This window comes from Candida dubliniensis, chromosome 4 (genome assembly GCF_000026945.1).
Source record: "Candida dubliniensis CD36 chromosome 4, complete sequence".
Classification (NCBI taxonomy): Eukaryota; Fungi; Ascomycota; class Pichiomycetes; order Serinales; family Debaryomycetaceae; genus Candida; species Candida dubliniensis.
The window spans coordinates 587,501-607,854 of record NC_012863.1 but is presented as its reverse complement, the minus strand read 5'-3'; the positions used below and the strand labels follow the sequence as shown (position 1 = coordinate 607,854).

Here is a 20,354-nt window from a genome sequence, read left to right as displayed (position 1 = left end):
TGTGTGGCCAAAGGGTTAAAAAGCGGGAGTAATATTGACATTGTTGGAAAAACTACTATTCAGAAGTCCGTCCGTCCTGTTCGCTTAGTTTTCGTATGAGTGAATCAAGGTAGTGTCGTTTGATCAAAAGCATGATTTAGCCATTTATTCAACTTTCTGAACTTCTAACACACTACACACAACTTCAAAATCTATCAACTTCTATATAAAAATATAAATACAAGGTCTATTCATTTTAGATAGATATCTATATAAATATTGTCAGATCAATGCTATATAAACGAGCAGAAGTATCTTTGCTCCCAACACCCAAAAGCAATTTTCCATTATGAAGTTTGTTGCTAAAGCTTAATTTCTCGATTCTATTTGAAGGGGTAAGTTCTTTATCAAGTATTGAGATTAGTTTGAATTCAGGGTTGGCGGCATCAACAGCAAAAATAGAAATTCCTCCATCTTCTAATCCTACAGCAACAATGGCTTGGTTGTTAAAAAGGCTTCCTTTGTAAACCGATACAGATGTGACCGCATCATTTAATTTAGTAGAAGCCATCATTTCAACTTTGTCGTTAGATACTTTCCATAACTTTATTTGCTTATCTCTGGATACAGTTGTGAAAGAATCACCAACTGGTAGCCATGAACAATCCCATAATATTCTTGCGTGTGCCTTTGGATTCAATTCTACAAGTTTGAAACTGGCAGATTGCTCGTTAACCACCTCCCATAAACTAAACTGTCTGTCTCTTGACACTGCCAATAAATATTTACCATCTGGTGAAAATTCAAGACTTGAAATTGTCAAGTTATGTCCCAGTAAAACTTGCTGGCTTTGTTGATAATCTTGGGCAACATTAAACACTCTGATCACAGCATGTTTGGCACTATTTGATTTACACGCAGAAGCAATCAAATTACCATTTGGAGACGTGGCACAGCAGCTAATCTCATAACCATGACCATACAATTTCTCCAATTCAGGGAACAACGTATATCTTTGCAAGTATTCCTCGACTGGGGGCAGACTAAGCGAAGCCAAAACATCCTCAGCAGCTTCAGGTGTATTATCTTCATTATCAACGTCTTGTTGATCTCCTTGCTCTATTTGATTTTCAGCTTTGTTTGATAATCCCAAAACTGGCAAAGAAGCAGTTATTGGCAATTGGTCGTTCTCCTCTACTATCTGTGTTCCACATAAATTCTGTAATAATTTACTAATGGATTTCGTCATCTCAAAGACACGCAATATTTTTTCATCCCCTCCGGAAACAAATTTCGTTGGTGAAATGTTGTCATAACATATCATATCATATCCGTGAATCTGAGGTCTTGCAAACTCGTGCCAAGATTCAATGCCTTCTCTTTTCCATGGTGCATAAAGTCTCGTTGTTTGATCCAAAGATGTAGCAGTGAAATAATCGCCATTAACAGACCACTTTATGTCATTAACGTCTCTCACTGCCCCGGTTATACCTAAGACACTTTCAAATGATTGGCCGTTTGCATCAGATTTGTAAACTCTGAAAGACCCAGTTTTACCACTTGCCAAAACATAGTGTTCATTTGTAGAAGGATCAATAAACCACAAACAAGACCAAAATCCACCAGATGCACCAGTTGCAGTAGAAGCACCCTTTACAGACATTTCACCCAATCTACTAACACAAACCCAGATCCCTGAATCAGGATCCATTTCCCAGATCATTAAAGCAGTATCTGCTGTACAGGTCAACAACTGCAATTTGTGTTCTTGTCCTATATTTTTACAAGAAGGATGCCACTGTAACCCACTTATCCAATCATCATGTCCCATGATCAAGGCTTCAAAACTAAATGCTGCCCTTGATCCATTTGCCAACTCAAACTTATACTGCTTATTTGACAACAACACCAATTTTGTTGGATCCTCATCAGAATCATCAATTAAATCGTTGAGCTTCAATCTCCATAAACGAACATATCTGTCTTGAGATCCACTAGCTAATATATAGTTTTTATGAGGTTCTTCTGTAACAAATTGAAGACATTTTATCCAATCTTCATGACCAGTCAATTCAGCCTTTTTCTCCAATGCAGATACTTTGCCATTTTTGAATTCAAAAGTGTAAATGTATATATTGTTATTGGTACCACCAATAGCAATTAAATAGTTATCAGCGTCAATATCTTGAAGTGCCAAAGCTAATGGGAAGTAGTTTGATTTTACTTGAAATTTATCCCCATATTCAAACTGTTGCTTTTCTTCGTTAAACAACCAGATAATTATATTGTGATCTGAACCACCTGTTATAAAGATATTTTCATTTATCACAGCAATACAAGTAACTGAATGGGTGTGATCTTGCAAAGATTGGACAAACTCGTACACTTTTCCCTTTTCTCTCCATACATTTATGACATGGTCTTCCCCAATAGACACCAAATAAGGACTATTGGGAATAAATTTAACACCAGTAACTTCGTTCTCGTGTTTCTTTAATGTATGATATACACCATTATGATTTTTGCTCAATGGGTTCCAAAGTGCAACTGTATTTGCAGCACCAAATGCAATAATGTTATTAGCAGGATTATAGTCCGAGACAAAATTTTGTTTATTGGCGCCAATAAATATAGCCTCCTGAGTTATTTCCAGGCTCGTCATTGTAGTGTTAATTAGACGTTTAACTAGTTTCTCATTGAATATAAACTAACTCTACAGTAAATGCATTACAGAACAATTTTTTTTTTTTGTTAACTTTTCGATGGCAGGAGAAGAGATTGGTGTCGTGCAGTATTACTCAATTTTTGGTTTCTTGTTCATTAATGTTGAAAACAAGAGTGAATACTTCTTAGCAGATCCACAACCCTTTATATATTATACCCTTCAAATTATATATGAATATGGTAACAGCGTATGTGATGTTTTACATTCTTGAAAAGCAAACATAATTCAATACTAACAATCCTTAATTTTTCTTGTTAGAGTTCTTTTAGTTCAAAAAGCCAACCTAGAGACAATAACACAATTCCACGATCAAATATCAAATGAATTGCCTACCGCCAAAGGAAAATGGAATTTTAATTTTAAAATTTTTAGGAATAATCAATATTCGATTCCACAAGAACTAGTGAACACCCATGAACAAGCACCGGAATCCAAATTTCTTTTCACGTTATCACCTTCCTATTTACGCGATTCTACAATTACATTAATCAATGGCAAATCAGCAGGAGTATTTACCAATTCAATTGAAGAAGAGTTAAGCGAGCTAGGACATCCAAGTGATTTGAGTATACCAAATGATCACTTACGCAGGGGTGCTACTACAGGATTAAATGACAAATTTGATACATTTATAGGTGCCAAATTGCAAAGTCTATGGACACAACGACAATTGATCAAAGGAGATGGAGGTCAAATATATGAATTGGAAAATGGGAATTTGTGTATTAGAACGTCAAATGTTTTTTTGCATGGTAATTTTCGTGGGTTGTTGATACAAATTGAGATGAGTAACAGTTTATGTGATATTAATAATCATAATGGCTTTAAAGAGCATTTTAACAAAATTGTTGAAAAGTATGGGTTTCCAGAAGGAAGCCTTTGTTGTGATGTATTAGATAATAAGAATTTAGATAAATATGGTGATCTTTGTTTACAATATTCAAAGATTTTGAACTTTTAGTGTCAACAACCAAATTTAATTTTAGAAAATGCCTATAAATTATAACTGAAATAAAAAGTACATGTAGGTAATAGAAACATCATTTGTATGGTTTATGCGATAGATACTTCTCTCGTATGTCCTTTTAATCCTGTCCTGACGTAGCACTTCTCAGCGCATACGGTCAGCAGTTAACTTAAACTAATTTATAACATAGTAATTTTTATAGGGATTTCCATTAGTGTTCAATTCCTCTAACTACGGTTGAACCATTTTTAATGAATGGTTACACATTTAACCCCTTTTACCAGCGATGGTATTCATCTAAAATGTACTCAAGTATATAGTACTTTCATTTCTCTAATTAAACCTATATAATATAAAATAATTCTTTTACTATTTCTAAATATTTTTCTTAAATAATGTAGTTTATGTGCAATATAGAACGGATGTGTGTCCACCAATTAGTATTACACTTACACTAAATTTCTGTTACCCTAAAATATCGTAGATAATTACTTATAGTCATTGTCCATCATTTGTAAGATGTTGAGTAATTATCTAGATGTCGCACTTGATCCTATCAGCCTGTATTCGCGGTAATATTGGCTGAGTGTGTGACAAATCCACAAACTGCATATAGGTTTATTTTTTTTTTTTCTCTTTCAAAAGTATAAGCAGAGATGAGATTGTAGGATTTTTTTTTTTTTTTTTCTTTCTAGAATTATCATCCTTTGGATTTTATCTTTACTTATTTCAAAACTCCTATCAAAATAATGGCCAAGAATCTTAAAAAGGGAAAGAAAGTATTTAAAAAATCAGTCAGAAAAGTCAACCGTTTGAAAGAAGAAGAAGAATTGGCAAAATTACAAGAGAGAATTAACAATTATAATCCGAAAACAGATGAAGCATCCATATCTCAATTCAGTGATCTCCCTATCACTGAGAATACTTTAAAAGGGTTAAAAGAAGCAACTTTTGTGTCGTTAACTGATATTCAAAAGAAAACCATTCCAGTGGCTTTGAAAGGTGAAGACTTAATGGGAACAGCACGTACTGGATCAGGTAAAACATTGGCATTTTTAATTCCTGTGATAGAGTCATTGATACGAAACAAAATTACTGAGTATGATGGGCTAGCTGCATTAATTGTGTCACCAACGAGAGAATTGGCAGTACAGATTTTTGAAGTTTTGACTAAAATTGGTAAATATAATTCCTTTTCTGCAGGTTTGGTGACTGGTGGGAAAGATGTCCAATTTGAAAAAGAGAGGGTTTCAAGAATGAATATTTTGGTAGGTACTCCGGGCAGAATTTCACAACATTTGAATGAAGCAGTTGGGATGGAAACATCAAATTTACAGGTATTGGTTTTAGATGAAGCAGATCGATGCCTAGATATGGGTTTCAAAAAACAAATTGACAATATTTTAGGTCATTTACCAACTACAAGACAAACATTGTTATTTTCAGCAACTCAGTCTGAGAGTGTTAATGATTTGGCCAGATTGTCGTTGACCAATCCAAACAAGATTGGTGTATCTTCAGACCAAGAAGTATCAGCAACTCCAGAATCATTAGAACAGTATTATGTAAAAGTGCCATTAGATGAAAAATTGGATGTATTGTGGTCATTTATCAAATCACATTTGAAAAGCAAAATCTTGGTGTTTTTTTCATCTTCCAAGCAAGTCCAATATACTTATGAAACGTTTCGTACGTTGCAACCGGGGATATCATTAATGAAATTATATGGTCGCCATAAACAAACATCACGTTTGGAAACAACCATGAAATTTTCTCAAGCCCAGCATGCATGTTTATTTGCAACAGATATAGTGGCTCGAGGGTTGGATTTCCCAGCTATTGATTGGGTTGTTCAGGTTGATTGCCCTGAAGATGCCGCAACATATGTGCATCGAGTTGGTCGTTCTGCTCGTTTTGGTAGAAAAGGTAAATCCTTGTTGATGCTATTACCTCTGGAAGAAGAAGGTATGTTAAAGAGATTGAAGATCCACAAGATTGAACCGAAATTGATGAACATTAAACAAAAATCAAAAAAATCAATAAGGCCACAATTGCAATCATTGTGTTTCAAGGATCCTGTTATGAAGAATTTGGGTCAAAGAGCTTTTATTGCTTATTTCAAATCTGTACATATACAAAAGGACAAGGATGTTTTCAAAGTGGAGGAACTACCAGCAGAATCTTATGCTGCTTCGTTGGGATTACCTGGTGCACCAAGGATCAAAATTAAAGGAGGTGAATCAAACAAAGAAAAGAAAAATGCGTCAAGAAAATTGATAGCATTAGCAAAAACAGACGCTGATGGGGAAGTTCAAACTGAGAATGAAAAAGTTAGAACCAAGTATGATAGAATGTTTGAAAGAAAGAATCAAACCATTTTGTCTGACCATTATTTGAATATGACTGGTAACAAAGTGGATAGTGATGGCGACAGTGAAGAAGAGGATTTCATGACAGTAAAGAGGAAAGACCATGAATTAAAAGAAGATGAACTTTTCGATTTGACAATACCAGTATCCAAAAGACAAGCCAAGAAAGCTCTTTCAAGAAAGGCTACGCTTGCATCGAAGGGGAATCCTACAAAATTGAAATTTGACGATGATGGTGTTGCACACGCTATTTATGAGTTGGAAGACGAAAATGATTTCATTAAAGCTGGTGATGCTAAGAAACAAAAGGAGGAATTTGTAAATAAAGAAAGGGAAACTATGAAAATATCAGATATTACTGATAAAGAGGTTGAAAGACAAAAGAGACAAGAAAAGAAGAGAAAAAGAAAAGAAATTGAAAGAAGAATGAGAGAGGAAGAAGAGGAAGAAGAAGAATATGACCATGAGCCAGCAGTAGTGACTTTGGCTACACCAGATTTGGAAAGAGACATGCAGTATGATAACGGTTCCGATGTTGAAGAACCGGTGTCTAAGAAACCTAAATGGTTCGAGGATGATAACAAGAGTAAGAATACAAATGATGGCTTCGTTGAATATGATGAGCCCGAAACATTAGAAGATTTGGAATCTTTGACAGCCAGATTAATTGGTAATTAGCCTTGAAATATTTCATCAAATTTGGATGTATAGTGAATAGAGTCATTAATAGATAATTCTGCATCTTCAAATTCAATATCTAAGAATTTTGTAACCACTTTTTTTGCAACAGAATAGTTTTGTTCTTCCTCCTCAGATAATCGTGTTAATTCATAGGCTACATCTTCTCCATTATTTAACATTTGAGCAATGCACTCTGCTCTTTGGATTACATTTTGTGGAATCCCACAAACTTTTGCACAGTAAATACCAAAGCTCTTTTCTGCAAGTCCAGGTTTCACCTTGTAAAGATATGTAACATTGTCTAACAGACTATTTGTAGTTTTCTCAAGCAAAATCTCGGTAGACATCATTTTTGTTTTCCGTGACTGGTACATCTCACAAAGCTCTTTATCCTTAAATAAATCTAAAAAGTGGGTAGAGAAAATGCAACGGGGACAATCTAGACTTTTCTTTCCAAAATAGCTTAGTGTGCCTCCAAACATTGATGTGGAATCAATGGGATCGCTTCCCTTTCCAAACTCATCAACAATAACCAAAGACCGGTCTGTCGCTAAGGAAATACATTTTGAGAGTTGATAAACATCTATGGCAAAAGTGCTTTGCTGTTTATCTAACGATTCACGAGACAGAATTCTAGTGAGTATCTTATCAACTATTCCAAGAGTGGCTTTCTCTGCTGGTACTGCACAACCAATTTGAGCCATCACTACTATCAAGGCAGTCTGATTGAGATATACTGATTTGCCAGATAAATTTGCTCCTGTGACCACCATTATTTTCTCTTCTGGTTCAAATATTGTATTGTTTGGGACAAACATATTCAGAAAAGTCTCTACTAGAGGGTGTCTCCCTTGGATTATCTCCAATTCATTGGTATCAGTAATACAAGGGAAAACATAATTCCTGTATTGGGAAACTTCCGATAAACTGCACAAGCAGTCCAATTCTATTGCCGCTTCCCCCACTTGGATGATCACCGTGTTGAATTCTGACACTTTTGCCAACATGCTCTGAATGATCTCGATCTCCCGATCATTAATCAAGGTGTAAATATCACCAAACTGTTCATCCAATTGCCAAACCTCTTCAGTTTTGTAATAAATGTTGGTACTTGTTCTGAACACTTCTTGCCATTCATCAGGCATAAATGTTGTATCAGCATTTTCAATATCTGCTTTTCGAGACACCAAGAACCCAAGTTGTGGTATATAAACTGTATTGAACACCTCTTCTGAGAATTTTGCAGCTATAATTCCAGTTGTTTCTTGAAGTAATTCTTCAAGGTTGTTATACTGAATTCTCAATTCATCAAGAGTATCATCAATGCCGTTGATTATTCTCATTTTATTGTCTTCTTCAGAAGTTATAGGCTCAGCGTACAGAAGAATAAATTTTTCTAATTCATTAAAATCAATCATCAATTCTTGGTTGTAAAATAGGGCTAGTTCTGGAGGCATATTTGTTTCCAGAAAACAAAGTCTGATTTGTTTCAGTAGGTACATGACATTTTGTAAAAACAAAATAAGATTTTTCCATACTTTCCAACTCAGTTTACCTGCTTCTAACCCATTCACTATTGATTTGCAGTTTTTAGTATATTTCAAACCTTTTCTGATATTTGATCTAATCTCGTGTAATTCTGACAGACTAAGAATTTTAACGGTATTTTGACGAGAAAGGAGTTTTGTAATATCGGTTAGTGGTTTTCTGACCCAATCTTTTAATAACTTGGCCCCTTCAATGGTCACGGTGTTGTTTAACAAGTCATAAAGGGATAACTTTTGAGATTTCGAATTTATATTGAGTGATTTTCGAGTTTCTGGTAGTATCTGAAGTGCATAAAGCAGATCAACATCAATGAACATAATATCTTGAAAAGAACAAAACTCTAAACTATCAACCAAATCGGCAATACAACAACATGAAGGGTCAACAAACTCCGCTATTCCCAACCATAATGCATTAATTGTACCTAACTGGAAAACAGAATGTTAAAAGTTAGTTTTTCCAAACCACTAAAGGAATATAAGCACCATCTAAATACATACCGTAATTCTAATACTTGAAGATTTCAATGCAGAAGTAGCAAATATGTGTACATTGTTATTATTTGCAAGGCTATAAAATGATTCAACCAACCTTTTAGTATCAAATTTGGTAAAATCTGCAACAATTTTTACGTAAAACGTGAATTCATATACATCTTTTATATCTTCAAGAATGGAGACCACATTAGTGGTTGTCCTAGAACTGACAAAAACAATAGTAGGACCAAACTCATTTATTATTGATTCAATATAGGTTTCGGGATGATTTATGTGGCAGTCTTCAAAAATTTTGAGCTTTTTTATCTCCCCATTAAGACAAGATGCGCCAAACAAAGAGCCTTTGATATCTAACGATAAAATTCGTTGGCATTCTGTGTCAAGAAATGTCACATCTTGGATAGACAGTTGTGTAGTATCTTCATTCATATGGATTATAGTTTTTGGTTGCAAATATTATGTTGGACAGGGAGGGGGTTTTTTTTTTCTTGAATATAAACTAGTATTATACCAAAAAAAAAAAAATACCGTATATGCAATTTGTTTGAATATTATCTATACTATCTATTGTATACAAGGTGTAGCAATAATTTTATCATTTACTATTCCTAAGCGAACAACTTTGCCGGTTATAGATCTACCATCATCATCCACCATTTGAACATCTTCCTCTTCATTATCTTCTGGTTTTGATGGAGGATTCATTTCAATTAGAGCTAATTCTTGCAAGAAATCTGTGGGTGCACCTTTAGTCACATTTAATCGAATACCATTACCCAAATCTATTGTGATTTTACCTGATTGATGAATATTGATATTTCCTATTTTCCCACGTAGCTTTGAATTATTTGTGGCAAGTTTTGAAATTTCTTCTTCAGTTACCGGCTCATCTACTTCAATTGATTTCACACCTGGTTCTAATTTCACAGCACTTTTTGGTTGAATATAAGTAGGTAAATGCTTTGGAAGTTGAAATAAAATGTATTGGTCGTCAAAGTATGTTTCTTTCTTTTCATTTTCTAGTTCAACGTCAATATCATCGATATCATCGATATCATCATCATCATTATCTTGTTGCATTTGTTTTTGTTTTGGATGCACATCTTCTGTTTTGGTGGATAACTTATCAAGTTTCCCAGTCAAGATATCTAATATTTGTTGATGATCAGAAATGATTTTATCAGTTTCTTCTGACACAAATGAATCGCCACCTTGAGCAATTTTCTTTTCGAGTTTGGATTTGGTTTCTTTTATTTGTTCTATTTTTTCTTCAATTAATTCACTCTTGACAGTTGTTTCTCGACTTTGAGTTAATGAAATAGGCATTGGTGTACTTTCTGCAGTACTATCATTTGGCTCTTGTTTGATTTCAACATCAGGCATAGTAATTTCATTTTCTACTCTAGTAATTCCATCATCTCTAAATGGACGTACTGGGAATAACACAGTATCCTCTTCGTTGAATCGATATTTCTGAGTCATGTTAATTTTTGTTGGATCGTCGTCTTCTTCATCTTCATCAGATTGAGCACCAGGAGTAGAAGCTTTTTGTTTTGATTTAAAATTGGCAATGAAATCAGGAGTTGATGAAGACGATAAATCACCATTACTATTATATATCATATCACTTGTCAAACCCAATTTTGAACCACTAGAGTTTCCTATAGAGACGGCACCTGCAGATAAAAACCCATTGGAAACCATATGAGTGCCAGCATAATTATTACGTCCTCCTCTTCCTCTGGCACCTCCACGACCCCTACTATTTGGTAATGGTTGTCTTGTTTGTGGTTCTTGTTTGATTGTAGGTGCAACTTTGGCACGTTCTTCTTTAGATTTTCTTTGAACGACTTTTGGTTTGAATTTTGCCGCCGATTTCGATCCTGAAGATGAAGATGAAGATGAAGATAATGGCTTTCTGGGATTTAATGATTCCAATCGATTAGACATTCTTTATTTTATTTAAGAGACAGAGAACGATCAGTATTGATAGTGCCAATGGAAAGAGTTTACTTTTAAAGAAAGAGAGAAAGAGAGAGAGAAAAAAAAAAAAATTGATATTATGTCTGTCTCATCACACAGGTTTGAAAAATTATTATTACTTGACACAGAATCAAAGTGCGTACGTAAACTAGTCCAGAAGAAAAGAGAGAGAGAGAACTGTCTATAAATTTTTTTTTTTTTTTTTTAATGAGATGAGTTTTTGGATTTATTACATCCAATTCTATATAAAAATATAACCAACTATGGCCAGAAGAAATAGAAATACAACTGTCAATGAAGAAGAGGTTGAACTTGATGAAGTTGACTCATTTAATGCCAATAGGGAAAAGATATTATTAGATGAAGCTGGAGAATATGGACGTGATGACCAATCTGAAGATGATGATTCTGAAGAAGAAGTCATGCAAGTAGAAGAAGATAGTGAGGATGACGAAGATGATCAAGAAAATTCAGGCTACAATGATGATGAAGAGGATGAAGAAGAAGAGGATGAAGAGGAAGTAGAAGAAGAAGAGGGAAAAGGATGGGGAGGAAGACAGAATTATTATGGAGGAGATGATGTAAGTGATGATGAAGATGCTAAACAAATGACAGAAGAAGCATTGAGACAACAGAAGAAACATTTACAAGAATTAGCGATGGATGATTATTTAGATGAAGAAATGATGGAAGATTGGCAGAAAAAAGCCGATTCATATGACAATAAAGAATCATTGTCAACAACCCAACAACTGCAACAACAACTTATTATTGAAAGTAATAGTTCTATTGAAAACTTGGAAGATAATGATAAATTGAAATTACTTCAACAATCATTTCCTGAGTTTATCCCATTATTGAAAGAATTAAACATTTTGAAAGTTAAATTAGAAGATTTACAAAAAATAGAGGATAAAAATCGATCCATAGAAACAAAAATTGTGGCATTATCAGCCTATTTAGGGGCCATATCATCATATTTTGCCATATTTGTTGATAATTTGAATAATGAAGAATCATTTGTATCTATGAAAGACAATCCAATTATGGAAACTATATTGAGTTCTAGAGAAATTTGGAGACAGGCAAATGAGTTACCCGATGAAATCAAAATGGATGATGTTAAAGTATATGTTTCAGATGTTGTTTCTAGTGATATTGATGACGAAGAAAATTTTGTTGATGCTAAGGAAGAACAATCTGAGGATGAAGAAATATCAGAAATTGAAGAAGAAGAAGAAGAAGAAGAAGAACAAGAAGAAGAGGAAAAAGAAAATCAATCAGATGATCTTGACATTGATGCCAATTCACAAAGAATTATTAAACATGTTTCTAAAAGGCATGGTGATGATTTCACAGAAGCTGATATTGAAGATATTGATATGGAAGATAAACAACGTCGTAAGAAGACATTAAGATTTTACACTTCTAAAATTGATAAAGCTGCTGCTAAAAAAGACCAATCATATTCTGGTGATATGGACGTTCCATATAAAGAAAGATTATTTGAAAGACAACAACGTCTACTTGAAGAGGCAAGGAAAAGAGGATTACAAAAACAAGACGATGAAAATATATCAGATAATATCAATGATGATGATGATAATGATAATGATAATGATGAAGGGTTTGAACAAAATGACAATTATTATCAATCAGTGAAACAACATAAATTAAACAAGAAACAATCTAGAAAATCAGCTCATGAAGCTGCAATTAAAGCTGCTAAAGAAGGTAAATTGGCAGAATTACAAGAATCAGTTGGTCAAGATGGTAAAAGAGCAATTAATTATCAAATTCTTAAAAACAAAGGTCTTACGCCTCATAGAAAGAAAGAATATAGAAATTCTAGAGTTAAAAAGAGAAAACAATATGAAAAGGCACAAAAGAAACTTAAATCAGTTAGACAAGTTTATGATGCTAATAACAGAGGTCCATATGAAGGTGAAAAGACTGGTATTAAGAAAGGGTTGTCAAGATCAGTTAAGTTGGTGTAAAAGAATAGTAAACAAAGTAGATGAAACTATTCAAGATTCACTCTGTAATTATATATATATATATATATATGTATGTTTTTATATTATTCAACCTAACGACTAAATTGGATATCATCGATTCTTAATATTGATTTGACACATTCAGATGCCAACACAATGGCACTTGTACTTACCAATACTGGTTGCAATACATGTTCATCATAAGTGTTTGAAGCGCCAGATCTTCTGACAGAAATACCAGCATCTTTTTCACCATTTTCATGTCTATTTCTCAAATCTGTAACCACATTTATTGGATTTAATCCAGCGTTTTCAGCAAGAGTAGTTGGAATGACTTCTAGAGCTTGAGCAAATTCTTTATAAACAAATTGTTCTACCCCTGATAATTTATTAGCTTCTTTCATCAATTGTCTAGAAACTTCAATTTCTGGAGCTCCACCACCAGCAATTAAAGCTTGTTGTTTGACCAAACATCTAATGACACATAAAGCATCGTGTAAAGATCTTTCAGTTTCATCAAGAACCAAATTATTAGCTCCTCTTATAATGACAGAAACTGTTGGTTTAATATTTTTTGAAGTTACCCCGGTGATTTCAACAATTTTGGAACCTGAACTATCAATTTCTTCAATTAAATCAGCACTACCTAATCTATCTTCAGTAAAATTATCGATATCAGCAATTGGTTTACATCCAATAGCTTTTGATAAAAATTCCACTTCATCTCTTTCAATATCTTTAATAACCATAATATTTAATTTTGACAAGAAATGTAATGCTAAATCATTAACTGCATCTCTAAGAATTGATTTTTGAATCAATAATACATTACATTTAGCCTTTTTAATTTTTTTACAAATATTCAATAAATAAGCTCTTTCTTCTTTTAAAATTTTATCCATTTGTCGATAATCATTAACGACAACATTATTTTCCATATCTGGTTTAGGAGGAGATATTTGAAATTGAATCAATCCAATTTTGGCTTTTTCCACACGTACAGGTCCTCCAGCGTGTTTGACGACATTTTGTGTCAATACAATTCCATTAACCAAATGAGTATCATCGATTGTACCACCAACTTTTTTAATCAATCTAATATCATTTAAATCGACATTCTTTTTTTTGGTAATTTCATTATTTTCATTAATAATTTCTTCTTCATTTATAACTTTTAATACAGAATCAACTGCTAAAGGAGCTAATAATTGAGAATGTTGGGAAACAATTTTTGAACTTAATGAAGTAGTAGCAGCACGAATCAATTGTTCACGATTATCTAAACTTATTTTATATGACATATCTAATAAAATTTCAACTGAACGTTGTGCTGCTGTTTGGAAAGATTCAGCAATTAAAGTTGGATGGATTCCCTTATTTAATAATCGTTCTGCTGCACCCAAAAATGCTCCGGTCAAGATGGCAACAGTGGTGGTACCATCTCCAGCTTCAACATCTTGAGCATGACTTACATCAACTAACATTCTAGCAGCAGGATGTAATACTGCCATATGTTTCAAAATAGTTGCTCCATCATTAGATATAATGATTTCTCCATTTTTGGTTCTGATCATTTTATCCATCCCTTTTGGTCCTAATGATGTACGAATTGCATCTGATACAGCTCTAGCAGCAAGAATATTTGCCTTACGAACTTCTTGTGGTTTTTCTTTATCTTTAAAAGTAGCATTAGATGGTGCTACTGTTGGTCTTGCAACTGATGCCATTGATTGATTATTTATTTGGGTGATGATGATATTGTTAATGGAAGAAAACTCGTTTGGCAATCGTTGTCTCTAAAAAAAAAAAAAAAAAAAAAAAATTTTTTTCTTTCCAATCTTTTCACCATTTGTAAATCCATTTTTCTCTTTCGTGTGTGCGTGTGCGTGTGTAATAATATTGAGAAAAGAAGAGAAAGAGAAAACAAAGGAAGATTCAAGAAGGTTTTCTTTCAAAATACAGTTTTTCCTATTTTTCTTTTTTTTTTTTTTTTGTTTTTGCATCTATTCATTATTAATCAAACAACCTGTTTACCCTCCCATATAAATACAAATGACAGAAAGAGATTATACTACATTTGAGACTATAGATTTGACTAGTGAGGAAGTATTACAATGTTCATATTCTAACTGGTCAAAATTATTTTCTAATAATATATTCCCATCTAAAATCATCAAGCCATTGCCTTCCACATTCTTAGATTATTTGGCTAGTGAAAGTATTCGTTTGCCTTCAAATACCAGTAACAAGAAAATAACTGTATTGGAAGCAGATAGTGATAATGAATACAGTGACTGGGATGATGATGATGATGATGATGATGATGAGGGACAACAACAACAACAACAACAAGAAGATGTATTTAGTCAGTTCCAAGATATACAAGATAAAATTGATGAGTCAATTCAAGAAATAGGAGGAGCTGTTTTCCCTAAACTAAATTGGTCGAGTCCTAAAGATGCAAAATGGATTATGCCAGGAAATACAATTAAATGTCAAAATGTTAGTGATGTATATTTATTATTAAATTCTTCAGATCATATTGGTGATGATTTAGATAATCCATTTCTGGAAGTGAAAAATAAAAAGACAATTCCTGAAGAAATTAATTATGAATTAGTTTTAACAAAATGGCAAGATATAAATCCTGCTTATGAATTTAGAGTATTTATTAAACATCATCAAATTATTGGTATATCACAAAGAGATAATAATAAATATGAATTTTTACAAGGATTAAAATTGGAATTGAATGAAAAGATTACACAATTCATTGATAATGTAGTGATACCTAAATTAAAATCTAATACCCAATTAAATAAATATATTGTTGATATATATGTATCCAAGAATCACATTTATATAATAGATATTAATCCATTCTCAAGAAAATCTGATTCTGGTTTATTCACATGGGTAGAATTATTATCAGAAAACAACAACAATCATCATCATCATCATCATCATGAATTGAGATTAGTGGAGAATCAAAACTTTGTTAAAGAATTTAGTGAATCTCAAGTACCAATTGAAGTTGTTGGGGCAACAATGGATACTGAAGCTATGGTTGAATTAGCTAGAGAATGGGATAAATTACAAGCCAAAGAAAAATAAGGAATATATATATATATATACAGACAGAGTGTTTTCATAGAATCAATTTATAGAGAATATAAGAAAATATAATTAGTTTTATAACATTTTATGTTTTTTTTTTTTTTTTTTTAGTTTAGTTTTCGGAGCATCAATCTCCTTTCGCTTTCTTGTCTCCGTGTCCCCCACAAAGTCCCCCCACCACCCATCACTCTCCACCACCACCACCATCACTCGTATATAAATTAAACTTTGACCCATAAATTTTTTTTTTTTTCTCACCACATTTTTTTTTTTTTTTTTTTATTTTATTTCATACTGGTTAATCTTCTTTATACTCAATCATGACATTAACAGTTACTAAAGATAATATTTTTCCTAAAGGATATCGTGGAAGATTAACTGAAGGAGTAACATATGATGAAAGAAATAATACTTTATTATGGGTAGATATAATTCAAGCTGAAGTTCATCGAGTATTTCTAGATAATATCGAAACCGACCCTAATTCTAATTCTTCTAATTCTTCTTCTTGTCATGAAATTTTAAAATGGGATTCATCAGATGAATCAATTGGTGCAATTTGTTTAACTAATAATCCTAATAAACTTATTATATGTAGTAAATATGGTATTGCTTATGGAGATTTTTCAAATTTCACTATTGAATATTTTTTCAAATATCCTCATACTAATAATATCAAAGAAAAATTACGATTAAGATCAAATGATGGAATTATTGATCCTTGGGGGAATTTATGGATTGGAATTATGAATGATTTTTCTATTGGTGAAAATGAAGGTATACAACCTGAAGGTAAATTATATCGAATTAGTATTGATCATAACAATAACAATAATAATAACAACAATAATCATGATCATGATCAATTAATTTGTGATGTTATGATTGAAAATAGTTTAATTCTGAATGGATTATGTTTTAATAATAAAGGTGATGAATTTTATTGGACTGATTCATTAACATTTAAAATTTGGAAATTTAATTATGATAAATTAACTAATAAATTGATTAATAAATCAATATTTATTGATTTAAAACAATTTTATCCTAATATTGAACAACCAGAACCTGATGGATTAATAATGACTAATAATGGAGAAATTTATACTTGTGTTTTCAATAGTGGAACTATTTTACATGTTGATAATCAAGGTAAAGAAATTGAAAGAATTAATATTCCTGCTAATAGACCAACTTGTATTACTTTTGGTAATGGGGAAAAAAATAATGAAATGTTTATAACTACAGGTCATTTACAATTGAATGATAAAAATGTTATTATTGATAATAATATTAATGATAATGATGATAATAATGATGATGATTTAGGAGGATTTCTTTTTAAATTGAAATTTGATAAAAATTTAAATGGACAAAAAAAAAATATTTGGGGTGGTAAAGTTTAAATATATATATATATATATTTTATGTGTGTATTTGAACATTGGTATTTTCAAAAATATAATCATTTCATCTGCAAAAAAATAAGGAAAATTTGAACTCAAATTAATCAATATTCAACTCTAGGTTAAAGCAAGTTTAATTACTTTACTGTGTATTGAACTTGTGAAAGTGTCAATTAGTTGGGTCTTGATCGTATTCAGGTTTATTCTTGATACATATATAGTTCCTAATCATTGTACAAATCTGACCTGGGCAATATCTATCCATCTATCCATCCATCCATCCATTCATCCATCATTTCCATCCATCTATCATTTCCACCTCTTTTATGTTCCATTCATTAATTCAAGACAACGTTGAACAAATTCTTCAATTAATTCATTTTGTTCAACCCCACCAATTCTTAAATCATTAAGTTTTAAATTAGCAATATCTAATTTTTGTTCAATATTACTATTTTTAGGAGTAAAAGTTGAATCTATTAATATTTTGATAATTGAAAATAAATGAAATTGTAAACTTGGTTGATTTAATAAATATTGAATTTGATTATCTTGTAATAATTTATTAAATTTATCATCTTCACTAGAACTAGAACTAGCAGTAGTAGTAGTAGTAGTAGTAGTAGTATTAATGGTATCAATTAATGATTTTTGTTGTTGCTGTGGTGGTGGTGGTGGTGATGGGTCGGTTATAGTCGGGAGATTATCATGATTATGAAGTTCTGATTTATAACAAATCAATGAACAATAAAGTATTGAACATTTAGGACATTTATATTTTGATTGTTCAATTTTGCATATTCCACATAATACCATTATAAAAATTGATAAAATATAATAAAAGATTAGTCTAGAAATGATAATAATAATAATAATAATAAAAAAAAAAAAAAAAGTATATATGGAGAATTACATATGTTTGTGTGTGTGTCTTAAATGATTTAATGATCCAAACTCATCGAGAAAATTTCATACTTCTTTCATCAAAAGAGGATGGCTTCCCCCTTTTTTTAAGTAAATAAGAAAGAAAGAAATAGTGCGTGTATTATTCTCATAATCTAATATTCTTTTTTTGGAAGTACTAGTCGTCGTGTTATATTCTTGTGATCGTTATAGGTAATGATGGTGATGTCATTTGCGGTTATAATTCTTAAAGTTGAATATATTAATTAATAGTATAACAATAATGTTACAGTGATGAGTTGGAGGAGGATAGGATAGGATAGGGGTAACGAAGAATAAATTTTAACGGCGTTTGGTAAAATCCAACAACAGCAACAATTGGTAGAGGAGATAAGAAATATTCACACACACACACACACAAACACAAACAGACTTGTGACTTTTGGTTATTGCCATTTATTCAATTGCCATAACTGTATTATACCTTAAAATTAACTTAAAAAACTAAAGCAAATGAATATACATTAGAAAGTAAGACATAAATTTGTGAAAAAAAAAAAATAAATGAAAGGTAGAGAATCAATTGTTTATCCTCTGGTTTTAATCTTATTAAATAGTTACACCCACAAAAAAGACGATATTGACTTATTAGTTAGTTATTGTTTGTTGGAAATATGAAAACTAATTGCATTTCTTGAGTTTAATTACATGTTGATCAGTTGACAACAACAACAACAAGAACAACAACAACAAGAAGAAGGACTCCTCCATTACATGTAAGGTTTTTTATATTATCTGTTGACCTGGTTATTTAGTTACCCCAGAAAAATACAAAAAAGTCAATCATTATTAACAAAACTTGGAAATAATTCAAGTTATTGTGCGTAACATACATGTATACATGTATACTCTAGAATCCATGACCATTCCAATAACAAGGAACTAAAACTATTCCCCACAAAAACAAAAAAAAAACAAAAAAAACCAAGAATAAAGTACTATATAGACTTAAAGAGTTTAACTAAAATGAGATAAAAACACAATTGTTTGATAATAAATAATTAAATTGTGCCAAATCATTATTGTCATCATCATTATTGTCATAAATATTTGATTTGTTAGGAGCCTTGGGTGTGTGTGAGAAATTTTTGTTTTTTTTTTTTTTCTATTGTTAATTCTAGTTAGGAGGAGATAAGCATAAAATTTAGAAAGTCTTACTTTTTTAGCTGCAAATCAAAATCAAACCAGAAATTTACAATAACAGCAATCAAAAAACTAAAACTAAAACTAAAACGTAAAATGGTAATAATAATATAAAATAATAATAATTATAATAATAATAATAAGGTTAATCATTTTCAATGTACAAATACAAAAAAAAAAATACACCCACAGACATACAAACGCCTTAACAGAGAGAGTATAGAGAGAGTATAGAGAGAGAGAGAAAGAGAGAGAATTCATGACTATGAAGATGATGAAACAAGTAACAGAAACAGAAACAAATTAAGGTTTACGTAAGCGTGAATTAGTGAGCATTTCCGGGTTGTTGGTGTTGTTGCTCATAACAATATTTATAAACAATTCCAAATTGAATCATATCCCTTTGTATTTTTGTAAATGAAATGAAACGAAAAAAAAAAAAAAAAAAAATAACACTACCATAATATAATCAATAATAATAATAATTAGTTGGTTTACCAGGAAAAAATGTTCCTCGTCACATCGTTATATCTATTAAACAGAATTAATCATCACCATAATGGAAAATAAAAAAAAAAAAAAAAAAAAAAAAGAAGAAGACGAAATCCGATAATTTGGCCAGAAAGAAATAAGGCAAATCAAAAAAATAGGTTGTGGTCACATGACATAAAACTAACCAATTATTGTTGTTGTAGTTATTGTTGTTATTGTATTACACTGATTACGTATATGTGATGACCGCAAACTGACACAAAATATTGAAATGAGTAAAGTAAACGGAAATACAAAAACAATAATAGGGGGGCAGGAGAAAGGAAGAAATAGCCGATGAGTGAAATCTCTTCTCTTTTTGTGTGTGTGAGTGTGTGTGTGTGCGTGTGTATGTGTCTATCGGATATGAGCGAAATGAAACAACAATAAAAGTACCATCAAACAACAACCATATATTAAACAAACACTGTGCCTCTTTTTCATTCCT

The 20,354-nt window shown here is 31.7% G+C and overlaps 10 protein-coding genes across 10 annotated transcripts, besides 1 other annotated feature; 5 read left to right on the top strand and 5 right to left on the bottom strand. All coding sequences in view use genetic code 12, as the record gives it.

The window, feature by feature from the left end:
- Positions 1 to 247: 247 nt before the first annotated feature.
- On the bottom strand, positions 248 to 2,641 carry CD36_42720 (RNA polymerase II Elongator subunit, putative; the record flags this gene model as incomplete). The annotated part of the gene is made up of 1 exon (XM_002419890.1): positions 248 to 2,641. One exon carries the CDS (start codon positions 2,639 to 2,641, stop codon positions 248 to 250), a length of 2,394 nt encoding a protein of 797 aa, XP_002419935.1.
- A 233-nt stretch (positions 2,642 to 2,874) lies between these two features.
- CD36_42710 (general transcription factor, putative) lies at positions 2,875 to 3,665 on the top strand (the record flags this gene model as incomplete). The annotated part of the gene is made up of 2 exons (XM_002419889.1): positions 2,875 to 2,891; positions 2,963 to 3,665. The coding sequence occupies 2 exons, from the start codon at positions 2,875 to 2,877 to the stop codon at positions 3,663 to 3,665; spliced, it is 720 nt and encodes a 239-aa protein (XP_002419934.1).
- Positions 3,666 to 3,796: 131 nt separating this feature from the next.
- Positions 3,797 to 4,267: a mobile genetic element.
- A 153-nt stretch (positions 4,268 to 4,420) lies between these two features.
- DBP4 (ATP-dependent RNA helicase, putative) lies at positions 4,421 to 6,718 on the top strand (the record flags this gene model as incomplete). Its single annotated transcript, XM_002419888.1, has 1 exon — positions 4,421 to 6,718. The coding sequence occupies one exon, from the start codon at positions 4,421 to 4,423 to the stop codon at positions 6,716 to 6,718; it is 2,298 nt and encodes a 765-aa protein (XP_002419933.1).
- On the bottom strand, positions 6,715 to 9,195 carry CD36_42680 (MutS homolog, putative; the record flags this gene model as incomplete). Its single annotated transcript, XM_002419887.1, has 2 exons — positions 6,715 to 8,697; positions 8,770 to 9,195. The coding sequence occupies 2 exons, from the start codon at positions 9,193 to 9,195 to the stop codon at positions 6,715 to 6,717; spliced, it is 2,409 nt and encodes an 802-aa protein (XP_002419932.1).
- A 135-nt stretch (positions 9,196 to 9,330) lies between these two features.
- Positions 9,331 to 10,716, bottom strand: CD36_42670 (DNA-directed RNA polymerase III subunit, putative; the record flags this gene model as incomplete). Its single annotated transcript, XM_002419886.1, has 1 exon — positions 9,331 to 10,716. The coding sequence occupies one exon, from the start codon at positions 10,714 to 10,716 to the stop codon at positions 9,331 to 9,333; it is 1,386 nt and encodes a 461-aa protein (XP_002419931.1).
- A 296-nt stretch (positions 10,717 to 11,012) lies between these two features.
- On the top strand, positions 11,013 to 12,746 carry CD36_42660 (SSU processome component SAS10; the record flags this gene model as incomplete). Its single annotated transcript, XM_002419885.1, has 1 exon — positions 11,013 to 12,746. The coding sequence occupies one exon, from the start codon at positions 11,013 to 11,015 to the stop codon at positions 12,744 to 12,746; it is 1,734 nt and encodes a 577-aa protein (XP_002419930.1).
- Positions 12,747 to 12,838: 92 nt separating this feature from the next.
- Positions 12,839 to 14,473, bottom strand: CD36_42650 (cytosolic chaperonin complex subunit, putative; the record flags this gene model as incomplete). Its single annotated transcript, XM_002419884.1, has 1 exon — positions 12,839 to 14,473. One exon carries the CDS (start codon positions 14,471 to 14,473, stop codon positions 12,839 to 12,841), a length of 1,635 nt encoding a protein of 544 aa, XP_002419929.1.
- A 325-nt stretch (positions 14,474 to 14,798) lies between these two features.
- CD36_42640 (cell division cycle protein, putative) lies at positions 14,799 to 15,860 on the top strand (the record flags this gene model as incomplete). Its single annotated transcript, XM_002419883.1, has 1 exon — positions 14,799 to 15,860. The coding sequence occupies one exon, from the start codon at positions 14,799 to 14,801 to the stop codon at positions 15,858 to 15,860; it is 1,062 nt and encodes a 353-aa protein (XP_002419928.1).
- Positions 15,861 to 16,183: 323 nt separating this feature from the next.
- Positions 16,184 to 17,269, top strand: CGR1 (cell growth-regulated gene 1 protein orthologue, putative; the record flags this gene model as incomplete). Its single annotated transcript, XM_002419882.1, has 1 exon — positions 16,184 to 17,269. One exon carries the CDS (start codon positions 16,184 to 16,186, stop codon positions 17,267 to 17,269), a length of 1,086 nt encoding a protein of 361 aa, XP_002419927.1.
- Positions 17,270 to 17,593: 324 nt separating this feature from the next.
- On the bottom strand, positions 17,594 to 18,085 carry CD36_42620 (Hit1p orthologue, putative; the record flags this gene model as incomplete). The annotated part of the gene is made up of 1 exon (XM_002419881.1): positions 17,594 to 18,085. The coding sequence occupies one exon, from the start codon at positions 18,083 to 18,085 to the stop codon at positions 17,594 to 17,596; it is 492 nt and encodes a 163-aa protein (XP_002419926.1).
- Between the last annotated feature and the right edge of the window lie 2,269 nt (positions 18,086 to 20,354).